Source organism: Gallus gallus, chromosome 8 (assembly GCF_016699485.2).
Source record: "Gallus gallus isolate bGalGal1 chromosome 8, bGalGal1.mat.broiler.GRCg7b, whole genome shotgun sequence".
Taxonomy (NCBI): domain Eukaryota; kingdom Metazoa; phylum Chordata; class Aves; order Galliformes; family Phasianidae; genus Gallus; species Gallus gallus.
In genome coordinates, this window is record NC_052539.1 from 24,208,342 (window position 1) to 24,221,558 (window position 13,217).

The 13,217-nt window shown below is 40.5% G+C and overlaps 2 protein-coding genes and 1 long non-coding RNA gene across 13 annotated transcripts in view; 2 read left to right on the plus strand and 1 right to left on the minus strand.

Annotated features, from left to right (window-relative positions):
* The window catches only part of ZYG11A (zyg-11 family member A, cell cycle regulator), a 41,727-nt gene extending 36,588 nt beyond the window's left edge, over positions 1 to 5,139 (plus strand). For all 8 annotated transcript variants that reach the window (XM_046944894.1, XM_046944895.1, XM_046944896.1 and 5 more), the window contains 4 exons: positions 35 to 232; positions 322 to 374; positions 1,257 to 1,354; positions 3,487 to 5,139. In XM_046944894.1, coding sequence (XP_046800850.1) covers positions 35 to 232; positions 322 to 374; positions 1,257 to 1,354; positions 3,487 to 3,677 — 540 coding nt within the window. In that variant the 3' untranslated portion in view covers positions 3,678 to 5,139. The remainder of the gene's footprint in view (positions 1 to 34; positions 233 to 321; positions 375 to 1,256; positions 1,355 to 3,486) is intronic.
* A 2,634-nt stretch (positions 5,140 to 7,773) lies between these two features.
* On the minus strand, positions 7,774 to 13,198 carry ECHDC2 (enoyl-CoA hydratase domain containing 2). 4 transcript variants are annotated; one of them, XM_422480.8, is made up of 10 exons: positions 13,059 to 13,198; positions 12,235 to 12,302; positions 11,564 to 11,651; positions 11,368 to 11,454; positions 10,649 to 10,741; positions 10,033 to 10,089; positions 9,460 to 9,647; positions 8,993 to 9,043; positions 8,682 to 8,729; positions 7,774 to 8,049 (listed from the first exon to the last, which is right to left on the minus strand). In XM_422480.8, the coding sequence occupies exons 1-10, from the start codon at positions 13,159 to 13,161 to the stop codon at positions 7,972 to 7,974; spliced, it is 861 nt and encodes a 286-aa protein (XP_422480.1). In that variant the 5' UTR covers positions 13,162 to 13,198; the 3' UTR covers positions 7,774 to 7,971. The 4 variants fall into 4 exon arrangements, with proteins under 4 accessions (XP_422480.1, XP_046800859.1, XP_046800858.1 ...); XM_046944903.1 differs by having other exon boundaries at positions 12,235 to 12,389; XM_046944902.1 differs by having other exon boundaries at positions 12,818 to 13,198.
* LOC107054037 lies at positions 10,112 to 11,946 on the plus strand. The gene is made up of 2 exons (XR_001467955.3): positions 10,112 to 10,253; positions 11,767 to 11,946. It is a non-coding gene; the product is annotated as an uncharacterized LOC107054037 (long non-coding RNA).
* Positions 13,199 to 13,217: the final 19 nt, after the last annotated feature.

Genomic DNA, 13,217 nt, shown 5'->3' on the forward strand with positions numbered 1-13,217 from the left:
GTTTGGTTTTTCTCCTTCTTCCTCTCCCCTCCAGAATAATATAGCTGAAGTTAAAGAACTCCATTCTGAATTAATGTGGAAGGACTTTATAGACCACATCAGTAAATTATTGCACAGTGTGGAGGTGGAAGTCAGCTATTTTGCAGCAGGGATTATTGCACATTTAATATCTCGAGGAGAGCAGGCCTGGACGTTAAGTCGCAGCCAGAGGACGTCTCTCCTTGAGCAGCTGGTACTGAAATGATGATGCACTTTATCGTGCTCTTCAATTTTCGTGTGTTTGTATTTAAGATTGAGTGTTCTTTGTTGTGTATTTTGCAGCATTCTGCCATTTTGAATTGGCCGACTCCAGAATGTGAGATGGTGGCTTACAGGTAACTACTGCCTTGATTTAGGGTTTGGAAAATACAGTAGAACTGAACTAAACTTAAAACTTGTTCCTGAAGCAGAATAAGCTGCCAACCTGACATAGTTTTGTCCAGTGAAAAAAACACCAATCAACTTAAAATACACAGCATGCTGGTTTTTCTTTGTGATCAAAGAAGGGTAGGGGCTCCTGTAAAGGGTAAATGTAATGTTTTTATGACTGCCTTTCAGATGTTCAGGCCCACTGGGTCTAAAAGACTTGGATGCAAAGGTTAACCAGTAAGGTTACACTGGTGAGCATAAGGTTAGCACCATCTGACCTAAATAAGGGGGCTTGAGGCCATAGAATCACCAAGGTTGGAAAAGACCTCTGATATCATCTAGTCCAACCGTCCACTTATCACCAATATTTCCCACTAAGCCATGTCCCTCAGTACCACATCCAAATGTTTCCTGAACACCTGAAGAGACGGTGACTCCCCCACCTCCCTGGGCAGCCCATTCCAGTGCCTGACCATTCTCTCGGAGAAGTATTTCCTAATGTCCAAACTGAATATCCCCTAAACGTTCCCTCTAGTCCTATTGCTAGTCATATAAGGTAGAATTGGATAATTATTGTCCACTTAATCTATATTTCCACTGTTTACTCCTGTTTTTAAGCTGTAAGAATCATCAAAATGCAATGTAAAAAAATTCTGTGTATCCACAATATATATTTTTGCTAGTTATTGCCTTAGGTGTTAAAAGACAGTCACTGCATCAAAAACTCCAAGTTTCTAAACAGTCTTTCCCAGTTAAACCAGCAGGTAAATATGAGTAGGCAGTGTTATGATCTCTGAAAGGACAGCTAATAACAAAATGAACTGATCATTTGTCTCCTTTTCTAACAGGTCTTTCAATCCATTTTTTCCACTACTTGGCTGTTTCATGACGCCGGGTGTCCAATTATGGGCAGTGTGGGCCATGCAGCATGTCTGCAGCAAAAATCGTATGTATTAAGATAAAATCACCCATACAGTTTTTATTCCTTAGCATACTATTCACTAGCATGAAGTAGGAAAAATAGGAATTTTTCCAACTATAGGTTTTCATTCCTGGTACTTTGGAGGAGCTGCATTGAGGCCTACACAAAATGAGGCAGGAAAGGAGTAATAAAAAGCTCTTTATATCCTTTTTATTTACCAGAATTGTTCTGTTTACTGCACAGTATTAATTTCAAAATGTATACATGTGTTAAGATTACCTACATTTGCAGCTTGCACAGGTGTTTTTGTTCAGAAATGTTAATATTAGTAAAAGGCAACAAAATCCTTTCAAATTAAGGGAGAGCAAGGATTACAGCACGTAGCTGTCTTACTGTCTTACTATCAGAATAGAAGTTTTAGTTAATTCTGGTGCCTGGTCACCTTTTGCAGTAATGTACTACTACATGAAAGGCACTTTGTCAATCTATTTTTCCCATCTGCAAAATGAGAACACCAGCATATTCTTCATAAAATGCCTTGAGAGCGTGTAGTGAAATGCAATGTAGTGAAATGAAAGTGTTGAGGTAGGAAGTAAGTCCCCTGAGCATACCTAAGTGTAAGAGCTGACAAACCTTCCTGGCTTTTTTAAGGATTTTTTTTAAATAAAATATCTTCTGACAAAGTTGTAGTGGTCAGACTCTGGGTAGCAGTTTTTTCATGAAGGCCAACTAATTTGGTGTTAGTGAAATTAAAACAAGATTTCTTCCCCTCTTTGTGCCTCAACGCTGTTAATTCGGAGTACAGTCTTACTTGTTCTATTTATTTCTTAGTGTTTATTTTATGCTGCCTAACCTCTGAGCTTTCAGCATGCCACAGAGGTTTGTCCTGACAGTGAGTAACTGTGCTGTAGAATGCAGAGGCTGCGAATAACTGGATAATGTTCATCTCATTTGAGTATAGTAGAGTCTTTATTTTTTTTAAGTATCCTGAGTATATGTCCTGAAGTTTAATTCTGATGGTAGTTGGTGCCAGAAGCTTCCAGAGAAAGCTGCAGAGAAACCAAATGCTCGGTAGCAAATGTAATAATGTGCTCTGGGGGGAAAAAAAATATTTAATTCTGAAATATGAGGTGTTATGGAGAAAAATCTTAAGCTTTTGATACTTGGCACAAAAAAGACTTTATATCTTGGTGAGAAGATGCATTATATTGTCGCCTCCTTAGAAAAGGATAAAAAGTGGTCTGAATTTAATAGCATTGATTCTTGTTGACTTTTCTCCTCCTTTTGCTGTTTCACAATGCTGTAGCCACCTCAGTGAGCTAACTGACCTAAAATAGCAGTAGCACTGCAGTAAATGTGATCCCTGCAGAAATGTTTAATGTCAAGATTTAAACAACTCAGGTGGTGCTTCACTGAGATGAACAGTGAAACTGGGTGCATCTGACATAATGCTCTGTGGATTGCATTACAGTCACTCTGATTTGTTTGCAACAACCTCTGAAGCTTGTATGTTACGTTATGAGTGTGGCTCTTCATATAGCTGATCTCTCCACGTATTAACACTAGAATTGATGCAGACTTTTTAAAAGCTATAATGAAAATTGAAAGAGAAGTGTAACTTTATTCTGAAAAGGTTTTCCTAGCAAATAGTTAAGCTATACCATGTACCAGTCAGCTTAAGCAGCATTTGGCAAAATGTTTTCTAAAGAACTCTTTCCTCTTCACTCTCCAAGCCTGTATGATTGATGTGGTGTATGTGGTACCATTTTTTGTTAACTATTCTAAATCAAAGTCTTTCTTAAAGAAGATAGCTTTACTTGGGTACCCAGAGAGACTATGTTTCTGCTTCTCTTAAAATTTATATATGTGCACTTAAAATGCTGTGAGGGAGAGAGAATACTGTGCATATTACAAGGCACTTTCCAGGCAGATAGCTAAGACAGACATGAAAATAGATAGAGTCTGCATCCTGTCAAAACAAGTCTGTTGTCTTGTTGTCACCCATAGAAGTACAAATGCACTTCAGCAGGAACTGAAGTGTCCTAAATGCTGCCTGGCTTAAGAGATGAAAGTGAATTTCAAGTGTTGTTTGCAGTAACTGTTACTTCTACCCTAGATGATTGTTTGTTTATTTATTTATTTTAAACTCATTACAGCTGCCAGGTACTGCAGTATGTTAATTGAAGAGGGTGGCTTACAGCACTTGTACAACATTAAGGAAAACGTCCAGACTGATCCACATGTTCAGAGGATTGCTATTGCCATCCTGGATAGTTTGGAAAAGCACATTATGCGTCACGGGAGGCCACCTCCGTGTAGAAAACAGCAACAAAATAAACCAAACTGAGAGCTGCAGGTATAAGAGTGTAAAGTATTGTCTCTGTAATAATCCCTTCTGATGTGTGTGTAGTTGGAGTAATATGTAATATAGTGGTCACCATTAAAGTGATTTGCCTATAATTGTGGTACCCAGAACCATGTATGGTAACCTTTGGTGAACGTCAACTTTAATGGCAACCGCATATGCAACTTGTAAAGGGTCGCTGCTTGAGCTGATCATACCTGTAGGATTACTGCTGTCTACAAAGAGATTGGACTTGTACAGATTAATATGCACATCTGAGAAGGAAAAAACCCAACAATTCTAGGAACATCTTGGGTTTTGACTTCCGGGACAGAAAGTTATTTCATCCCTATGATTGCTGTTTATAAAACTGTTTACCAGACTGGTGTTTGAGTAGAACTGTGCGTGGTTGTGGTATTCAACACTTTGACAGATTAAAACAAGTTCCTGCATGCAAGTTACAAATGAGACTTGTAACTAAGGCGACCAAAATGTCCATCTTCTCATAACCCTTCTGAACATGAGGACTTCAGCCTCCTTTTTCTTTTGCCTGCCAGCTGTGTTCTTTTGTTTTCCTTGCTGCTAAGATTATGCCTTTTTGAAGCTCAGCTATCCTGAGTCCTCTGTACTCTCAGAAGGTTGGGATCAGCACTGCGTCAGGGAAAGTGGAAACTTGCTAAAATAAAGCAATAGAAACAAGCTCGATAGGAAACACAATACTAGAAGAATGAGCTCAGCTTGAGATTTTACACTTGATAACTTGAAGGGGATTTTGCTGTTTGACTACTTTTGGTTGTGTGTGGGATCTTTCTTCTCTGTTTGGAAAAACTTATAGTGAAAGAGAAGGCTTGTTAGATCATAATACTGACCTGTTCTCATCCTGAAAGGAATTGCATGTCTTAACAGGAGGCCTGGGATATTTGGTCACCTTATTTATAAGAGACTAATGATTGTTTTCTGTAAATACTCTGTTAGTATTGTGCAGTGAATTATATTTCCAAGTTACCACAGTGCAAAATATCACCCAGTGTTCTGTGTAAAACCCGTGTCGATTGCGTTGTTTTGTGAGGTGTGAAATTTTACATAAAGATGCTAATTGTAACAACTTATTTCTTCCTTGGTTACCTGTGGGTTTCAAATGATGTGTTGAATGAAACGTATTGCACAGCATATGGATGCCTGATAAAATACAAGTGATGAAAGCAAACTGCATGTTGGTTCAAACTCACTTTTATTTCAAGAATTGTTTCTGTTTGTCTGGTTAGTCTCCATGTTTCCATGGAAACTGACCGATTCTTAAACTGTTTTGTAAATATATTGGTACTTCAATTTAAAAAGAAAACTTATGTTTGATAGTTTACAAGCAGGGATGACTACTTCAGGATGACCATATTTTACTATTTTTAACGCCTTCCCTTCTTCTCCCTCCTAATTCTCATCCTTCAAATAAAAATATCACCTCTAATCTTCAGTTATCTAGTTATTGTGTACTTCAGCAACTTCAAAATGAACTGATCCGGTAACTCTATCAGCGTGATGTTCTGTATTTGCTATTTGTATGAAGATATAATTCATACTCATAGCCATAATTCAAAAAAGGCTAGCATGTTTTTGCTACATGTATCTGATTATATACTGTTTTCTTGATTCAGAAAGAAATTAAATTGATTGTAGCTTTGAATTACAAAGGTGGTTTAAAATACTGATCTGCAAATCTGTACCTACCACCCTTCTGGGATGTCTGTCAGGCTTCTGTGGTGAAAGTTTTATTACTTGAAATGGCATGCACAACCTGTCAAAATTGGTGTTAATGGAATGAATGTGATTTGGTTGGTACTACAAGAATCTAAACCAAACGTGACAGTTCTTCTTTCCTAATAACAGGAGAAATTCATGCAACTAAACCTCTGCTACCACGTGCTGCACAAAATGAATCTGACTCTGGCATTGGTTCAGATAGTAAAGATGTTGCTCCATTAAATTCTATAGCCAGAGAATTGCAAATGGTTTTCCATGCCCTTCATTTTGTTCTCACTTGCTTCAGGCAAACAAACAGTGAGCAGAACTAGAAAAATATGAATGGCTGCAAGCTGTAAACTTAGTAAACAAAACATTTACTTGCATGTGCCGCTTACAGAGAAGACTCTTCATTTTGCTGTGCAGCTTCAGGAGTTCCTGCCAGGGTAGAGTAATTCTGGAGACCAGTGCCATACTTACCTTTTTGTGAAGGCTAAAGATAATGCCTCTGCTTTACCTTTGCAGACCTTTACAAAGGAAACTTGTACTGTGTAATCTGGTAAGGTTACCTCATTTACAGTATTGTTAAGTTCTGGTTTGATTCAAGACTGTAAAGACTATTTCTAATACGGTAAGTTGCATTTTCTTAGTATGTTCTGTTAACATCTCATGTGTTTGCTAAAAGCTTATTTCTCTGTTAATTCACTTCTGCTTGAAGGCTGCAGTCCGGGAAGATGGAAGCAACAGAGCTACGCTGATTCATGTCAGAATGCTGGAAGAGCATTGATAATGGAAAGCAACCTTTGGGAAGTTTTATTTCTTTGTAAGTTGTCAAGAGAATAATAGATTTTTTTAATCTCATGTTTAGATGCAGTATATTTATAGGCCAGTTTCGCAGATGATTTTCACCAGAATGACTTCTTTAATACTTTGACCCACTGTGATAAATTTTCATTAAGAAAGAATAGGAAGAATTAAAGCATACTGTTACATTGCTGAAGCCTACCAAGTATTTAATAATCCTTTTCTACCTTTTTGTTTTGCCTTTAAATTTGCTTATGGACAGTCAAAGCTGCTCCATGTTCTTTGACATCTTTGAGAGCTGTGACTGCTGACATAGGGAATTTTTGTGCTGAGAAGCAAAGACCAACTTGCAGAGCGCACAGCTGGCAGCCACCACTTTGTGTACAGGCGAGTCTGGGTCTCCTCAGTACCAACAAAAAACTGCAGTGTAATTTGAAAACAAGGCTTTTATCTGCAGTATGAGTCTGACTGCTTTGTAGTCTTATTTTGTTCTGTCTTCTGAGAGCTGTTCTAAAAGCAGTTGTTTTGACGGGGCCTTTTATCTTTCTTTATAATCAGGCTTTGTAGGTAAGTGATGGGTGAATTAGAATGTCTAACTTATTTATTTTTGCTTGCTTGAGTTTTTGCTGCACTAGCATACAATCTTCTGTCTGACCAGAGCTGCTAAATAATGGAACAAGGGAAAAGAAATCCTCAGCCTCTTCTGATTGTCACGTTCTTTCCTAGGTTTTTATCATCTCTTCACCTTTCTTAAAGTAAACTTTTCCTTTTTTTTTTTCACTTCAGCTGCTAGGCACTGTAATATTAACTGAAGGGGAACTGTCACATCTATGAAACAAAGAGAATGCCCAAAGAGCTGCTGATGGCCAGAGAACCCATGCTAAGGTACTAGTGTGGGCTCATACATGTTGATAGAAGACTTTAATTAGCCACAAGACAAACTAACAGCTGCAAGTATGAACACGTTTATGGAAATACTATGTTGCTTTGAGGATCTCTTCTTAAAGGCTAATCCTGTAAGGTTAGTGTTGCTAGCCCAGAGGGGAAAGCATTGCTTGTGAGTCCTCAAGGAAGACAATTTCAGCCTGTCTTTTCTAAGAAGGGAGCTGGGCTCAAATGTTTAGACTTCAAATGCCTCTGTACTTTTAGGCTTCATTTTAGAAATATGGTTTTATGCCCCTCTGGTCACAGTAAACACAAGACCCCTGTTTGCAATTTAGCATTCCTCAGTGCTGGCTGGCTAAAAAGAATCTATGAAATTATCTCTATGGTCAGGCTGTGAGTATGCTATCTCTGGAGATAGCAGCTCTGCTCCCCACCTTAGCCCACACACACGCATTATTCTGCAGTCATCTACTGAAGCACAGAAGTAGAACTGAGCAGTGTGCATGAGAACGAGGTTAGAAGCTAGATCCATCAGTTCAGCCTAGAGGCAGTCCATCCTGCATTAATAATCAGTTAATTAACTGATTAACTTTATGTTCATCTGGCAGTACTGCCTTAGGGCTAGCTCATTTCAGATTCAGAACAGGGAAAGATGTACATTCTTTAAGATCAATTGGCTGTACAAAGTTAAATCTTTATTGGTGAGTCCTTAGAGAAAAATGATCCAGTGAGTATTCAGAAATGTAGTCCAAGGCAAGGGGGAGTGCAGTCACAAAAATAATCCCAACAAATTAGCAGGTCCTCCTCACTCTTACTTTACCATTTAAAAAAGCCAACCAACCAAACAGAACCACTCAGACAAGGGGAAACATTATTTGCCAATAAACTGAGGTGGTCGTTTTTCCCTGAAGGCAGCCATTCCCTCCTGACGGTCTCTTGTGGGAATATTCTGCATTAAAGAAACATAAATTTAATTCCTTTATCACCAAATAAATATAAGTACCAATTAACTTAGTAGTGATCTCAGACCCTTTGCAGAGATTGCTTTTCTTAAAATGATACATTTTGCAATGAGGAAAATAAAGAGGCTGGGCTGTAGTGAAAATCAGGGTTTCCAAGACAAAGGCCAGCAATCAGTGAACTACCTAGGAGAAGTTTTCCATACCTTTAATACTACTGAGAGGCACAGAAGTTAAATGGTTAACTAAGAAAGGTGCACACCCTCAGGATTTGTCAAAGAATGACTACAGGAGGAATTTTTTTTTTTAAGACTAAAGCTGTTGGTCAAACCCGTGCTGTAATTAATGTATTGTAACTGTATGTTCCTAGCTTCAACTTCAGGCAGAAGGATATTTATTTAAGGAAGGACTTTGGTCAGGCAGGCTGAGAGGCAGCTATTCAAGACACAGAAGTTAACACTGAAATAAAGATCTGGAACTGCACTTGGTTGATGCTGTCAAAGCTTAGGATCTAGTTGCTAGTCTTTTCTCTTGGAGAAGAAAAGGATGTTGGGAGGATCTGGCTTTAGAAAACGTGGAGTAGTTGTGGTTCCTCCTAAAAAGCAGCCTGAAGGGAACTTACCTGTGCGTAACACATCCCCTCAATCGCCATCCCTGATGCAATATCAACCTGCAGACAAGAGGGAAGGAAAGGGACACAGTAAAAATTAACTGGTAGTGACTGGCATTAGACTTCACTCCTGTATTAGAACTGCAGTGCTATCATCTGGAGAATGAAACCCTGCTGTATTAATTTTGTCTTTAAAGGCTCTAAGAGGAGTTTTAAAGACTCTGTTTAAACAAGGATTATAGTTAACTGTTGTATTTTCACTGTAGTGATTTGTAAGAGCTACTTATCTGCTTCCTTTACTGCAGTATTTAAAAAGAGATTACCTCTATTCCTCTGTTTATTGCCAGTTTTCCCATTTTCACAGCAATTGGAGCCTTTATCCAAAAAAAAAAAAACCAAAAAACAAAAAGCCACATCAGTTCACAATACAGAAGCAGTTATAGCATCACCCTACCTCCAACTGGCCTTTCAGTCTAAAGCAGTCTGCCCTTAGGTGTTTAACTACTTCTAAAATACAATTTAGTGTTATCTACAATCAATAGACTGACAACTTACACTGCGTACATGTATCCTGTAGGTCTGGAAAGTAAAACTATCATGTGAGTTAAATAACTGGATGTTACATTTGTTCCCACAGAAACTGCATTCACAAAAACCAACAGAATTAAAAGACTTGAACATCAGAAGCTAAGACTTGGATATTTCATGGAAAGAAAGCTCAGTTGTTTGTTCGTTCTTAAGGGAAGCAGAAATGCATTCTTTACATTGACAATATGAATAAAACACTGACCTGAGGAAGGATTTCTTTAGCCAAAGTTAATGCTCTCTGGTAAGCTGCATCTCCCTCCTCATTTTGGGGCACGGTGTGATTTACTAATCCCATTGAGAAGGCTTCTTGTCCATCTATCTGTCTCCCCGTGAAAATTAGTTCCTTTGCAAGACCTACTCCAACACATCTGGGCAGGCGCTGGGTTCCACCTTATGACAAGAGCAAAAACACCATTTTCCACTTCTCAAAAATGCCCCCCAAAAAGCCACAGCATTTTCTCTTTTGTGCAAGAGGGAATTCTGAAAAAGAAAGGGTTCACACTGGCTGAATGGGTCAACATTTTGACAAATATCTGAAAATCTTCAGTATTCTTGAGTATTTTAATAAATGAGAAAAGGGGTAAAGGGACCATCCTAGATTGACAGCAAGACAGCACCTGGAGCAGAACTCTGGATTCAGAGATCTCAGGCTACTAGAAGATGTTACATAAATTACATTCAAAACCAAATAAGGAGCACATTTCAAGTGCTCTAATGGCAGAATATTTATGGAACCATACAGAAAGTAAGAGGCTTTAGTAACAATGAAGGTTACCTGCTCCTGGGAGAAGCCCTCTTGTGGTCTCTATAAGACCCATTTTAGCTGATGAAGCTATTAAAAAAAAAAAGGGGGGGGGATTTAGTTAATTTTTTTATGTACACATTGTCCTTATGAGCTGTGCTATGTTTTTTCAGGTAGCTAGGAAGCCTGAACACTATGGTGCTTAATGTCCATCTCAAGTCAGATGAATGATGTATATAACTGTCACATAAGGGGTAAGTAGCAATACTATACAGACAAATGAACTTTTGGCCCACAGTAGATAAAATACATTGGATCAAAGAACTGAAATAGCAAAAGCCTTACTTCTTCTCCAAGCTGATTTAAGTCGTGAATGTTGGATCTAGCCAGAATGCTGATTCAATACTGCACAAGAACTACTGGATCCCCCCAGTGAATTGTTTTCTGAAGGAATCCTAATCTTGTCTAAAAGTATGCAAGGAAATTAATTCCCCAGAAGTAACTAAATGTTTCAACTTCTAGACAAATGTCTACTTATTTATTGAGCTGTGTAAGTTCTTTCATTCACCTACTAGGTTCCTATAACAGTCAGCTATTGTGAGGGTAAGCTTCTTTTAAAATGCAGTCCCATATTAAGCAACACACAGACCTGCAACTCGAAGGTCACAAGCCAACGCCAGTTCTAGTCCACCGCCCAGTGCGTAGCCATCTATTGCAGCAATTGTGGGTACAGGCAGGGCAGCTAGAGAAAACAATACAAGTTATAAAGTTTTCTTCCCAAAACTATGCTGCACTTTAAAAGCTTAAATTTAAGGCGTTTAGTAGTTCTCTATTCTCGTTCTGCTGTTCTCACTGGTATTTCGGTCAGATTTGACTTTGGTATTTCTATAGTGAGAACTGAACAGTTCTTAAGTAGGGAAAGAATATCCGTCCAAAAAAAGAGGAGTGGGGAGAAGCAGGTATAAATACCCTGATGCTATCAAATGCATTCAGAAGTCCAAGTCCTTGCTTCTTAGGTCACTATCATACCTAAGTGTGCTTTTGAACATATATTAAAATTGGGACAACCAACATCCCTTACGTTGTCTAGCATTGTTTCTCAAGGATTACACAGAATTCTATATAGAAGGCTTCATTGGTAGCAGATGCCAACGTGTAAGTCTGCCCACTGCTCTTCATCATAGAGAATTCAGTACTGAAATGTATCTTGTCTGTGGAACAGCAGCAGCATAGCTGGTGTTTAATTCTAATCAGATATTTGTATCAGGCGTAAGCAGGAGCCAAGTGGCATCCTGCTGGGGCTGGCACCCTACCCCTCCCACAGAATTTCTGTCAGGGATGAGTCTTCCAGCTGAGAGAGTCACACACCAATTTCATCCATGAGATTTCTCAGCCTTTTAACAAAGTGTCCAACTTCTGCATCATCCATCTTTTCACGCTCCTTTAAGTCTGCACCTAAATCAGAAGAAAGAAAAAGGTGAGAATGCTTTTTTGTACAGTCTGAGCAGCACGCAGCCCTAGGAGCCGTGGATTTTTAATCACAGTTGGCAGACCCATTACCTACCAGCACAAAACACACCCTTCACTTTGCTCTTGAACACCACCACACGAACTTTCTCATCAAAGCGGAGCTGTTCCAGAGCGCTGAAAAGCTGTGGGGGAGATGTAAAAAAGAGAAAAGCTTTTGATGGATGTAGATGGATGTATGTACTGAAATCATAGCAAGCTTCTCATCTATGCTTTTTTTTTCTTTAATTTCTCTGCTAGTGCCAGGAATTTCCCAGAAATCGCATCTGCAATCCCTTTGTGACAGCCTCAGGATGTTTCCCATCTCCTCCTCTCCATTCAAAGATGGATCATTGCTGCCCCATGCACTCTCCTGCCTGTCCAGGTATGAGCCAAACTCTCTCTGTAAACTATTATTAAAGACTATCAAGGCTCTGCTAAGGTCTGACAGTGGGTACATCTTTGCTGTGATTACTCCAGTGAAGACATTAACTCGTATCTCAGTTAGCTGACCTAACTCCACTATTGGTCTGCTCCCAACCTGGAGTTACTGTGATAGATGCATGGCCATCCTTTCCCTCAGGATAACCTGCCTTGCCCCAAACACAGCCTACGCCAACCTTCAGAAGGAGATCAGATCTTGGCTTCATATTTCCCACAGCTATTCTCATCACAGTGATTAATTGAGTGTGATTCCAAGCATGTTTACAGGCCAAGGGCCATACTCACTTCATCTACAAATACTTTTCCCAAAGAATTTCTTGCATGGGGTCGGTTCATTAGGATTTCAGCAATACCTTAGGAGACAAGTTCAGTTACATTTCATTTAATTCTCTGCCGCAGTAACTCAGATGGGAACAACAGCTGCATATGCTGCATCTTTCCTGGAAATGCATACAAAGTATTTTCCAAAACAACCGATTAATTTAATGGTGGCAGTGCCAGGGCATACAGGAGTGCCTGTGAAATCCTCTCTTGGAGGTGACTGTACAATTCAGTAACACTATGACTACTATAAATAAGCAGATGTTAAAAAATACCACCTCCAAGGCACTGCAGTAATTGGAAAACAATCTATGTGGCATTTCTGTTTCAAGTGCTTCTTAACTCAGGTCTTGTTTCACGGTCTGTGTTCAGCTCCATCTCTTAATGTGGAAATAAACATGTTGGGGGAAGTGCTGTTCGCACGAGATGGACACAGACCGCGTTCGTGCTCCATTTCGTTTCGAGTTAATGAGCCCATGAGGGGAGAGGACTCCACTCCGAGTTCCGAAGTCCGAGCAGAACAGCAGAGCTGCGATCTGCAAATTACCGACTGCCGCTTTGGGCACGGAGAGGGCCCACGGCCGCTTCCCTGTCCGCTCCCAGGCGGCACGGAGGCGCTCCGGCCGGTGCCTTTCCATAGCCAGGAAGGAAGGGCTGCTCGGGGCGGGGCGAGGCACGGGCACGCGACGCACAGCTGAGCATGCTGGGGACACCGGCCCGACCCCGCGGCGCGCTCGGGCCCTGCGCTGAGCTCCGGGGCTGCCGCGGCGGGGCCGGGCCGGACTCACCGCCGCTCTCCCCGCCGACTTGCACCTCCGCGCCCCGCCGCGGGACGGCCGTATGGATCCCGCCCCGGCCCCAGCGCAGCGCCGCCCGCCCCAGTCGCATCATGGCGCCTCTCGCTCGGCTCCGCGCCTCCCCCTCCGCTGGGGGGCGGGCCCGGCCCG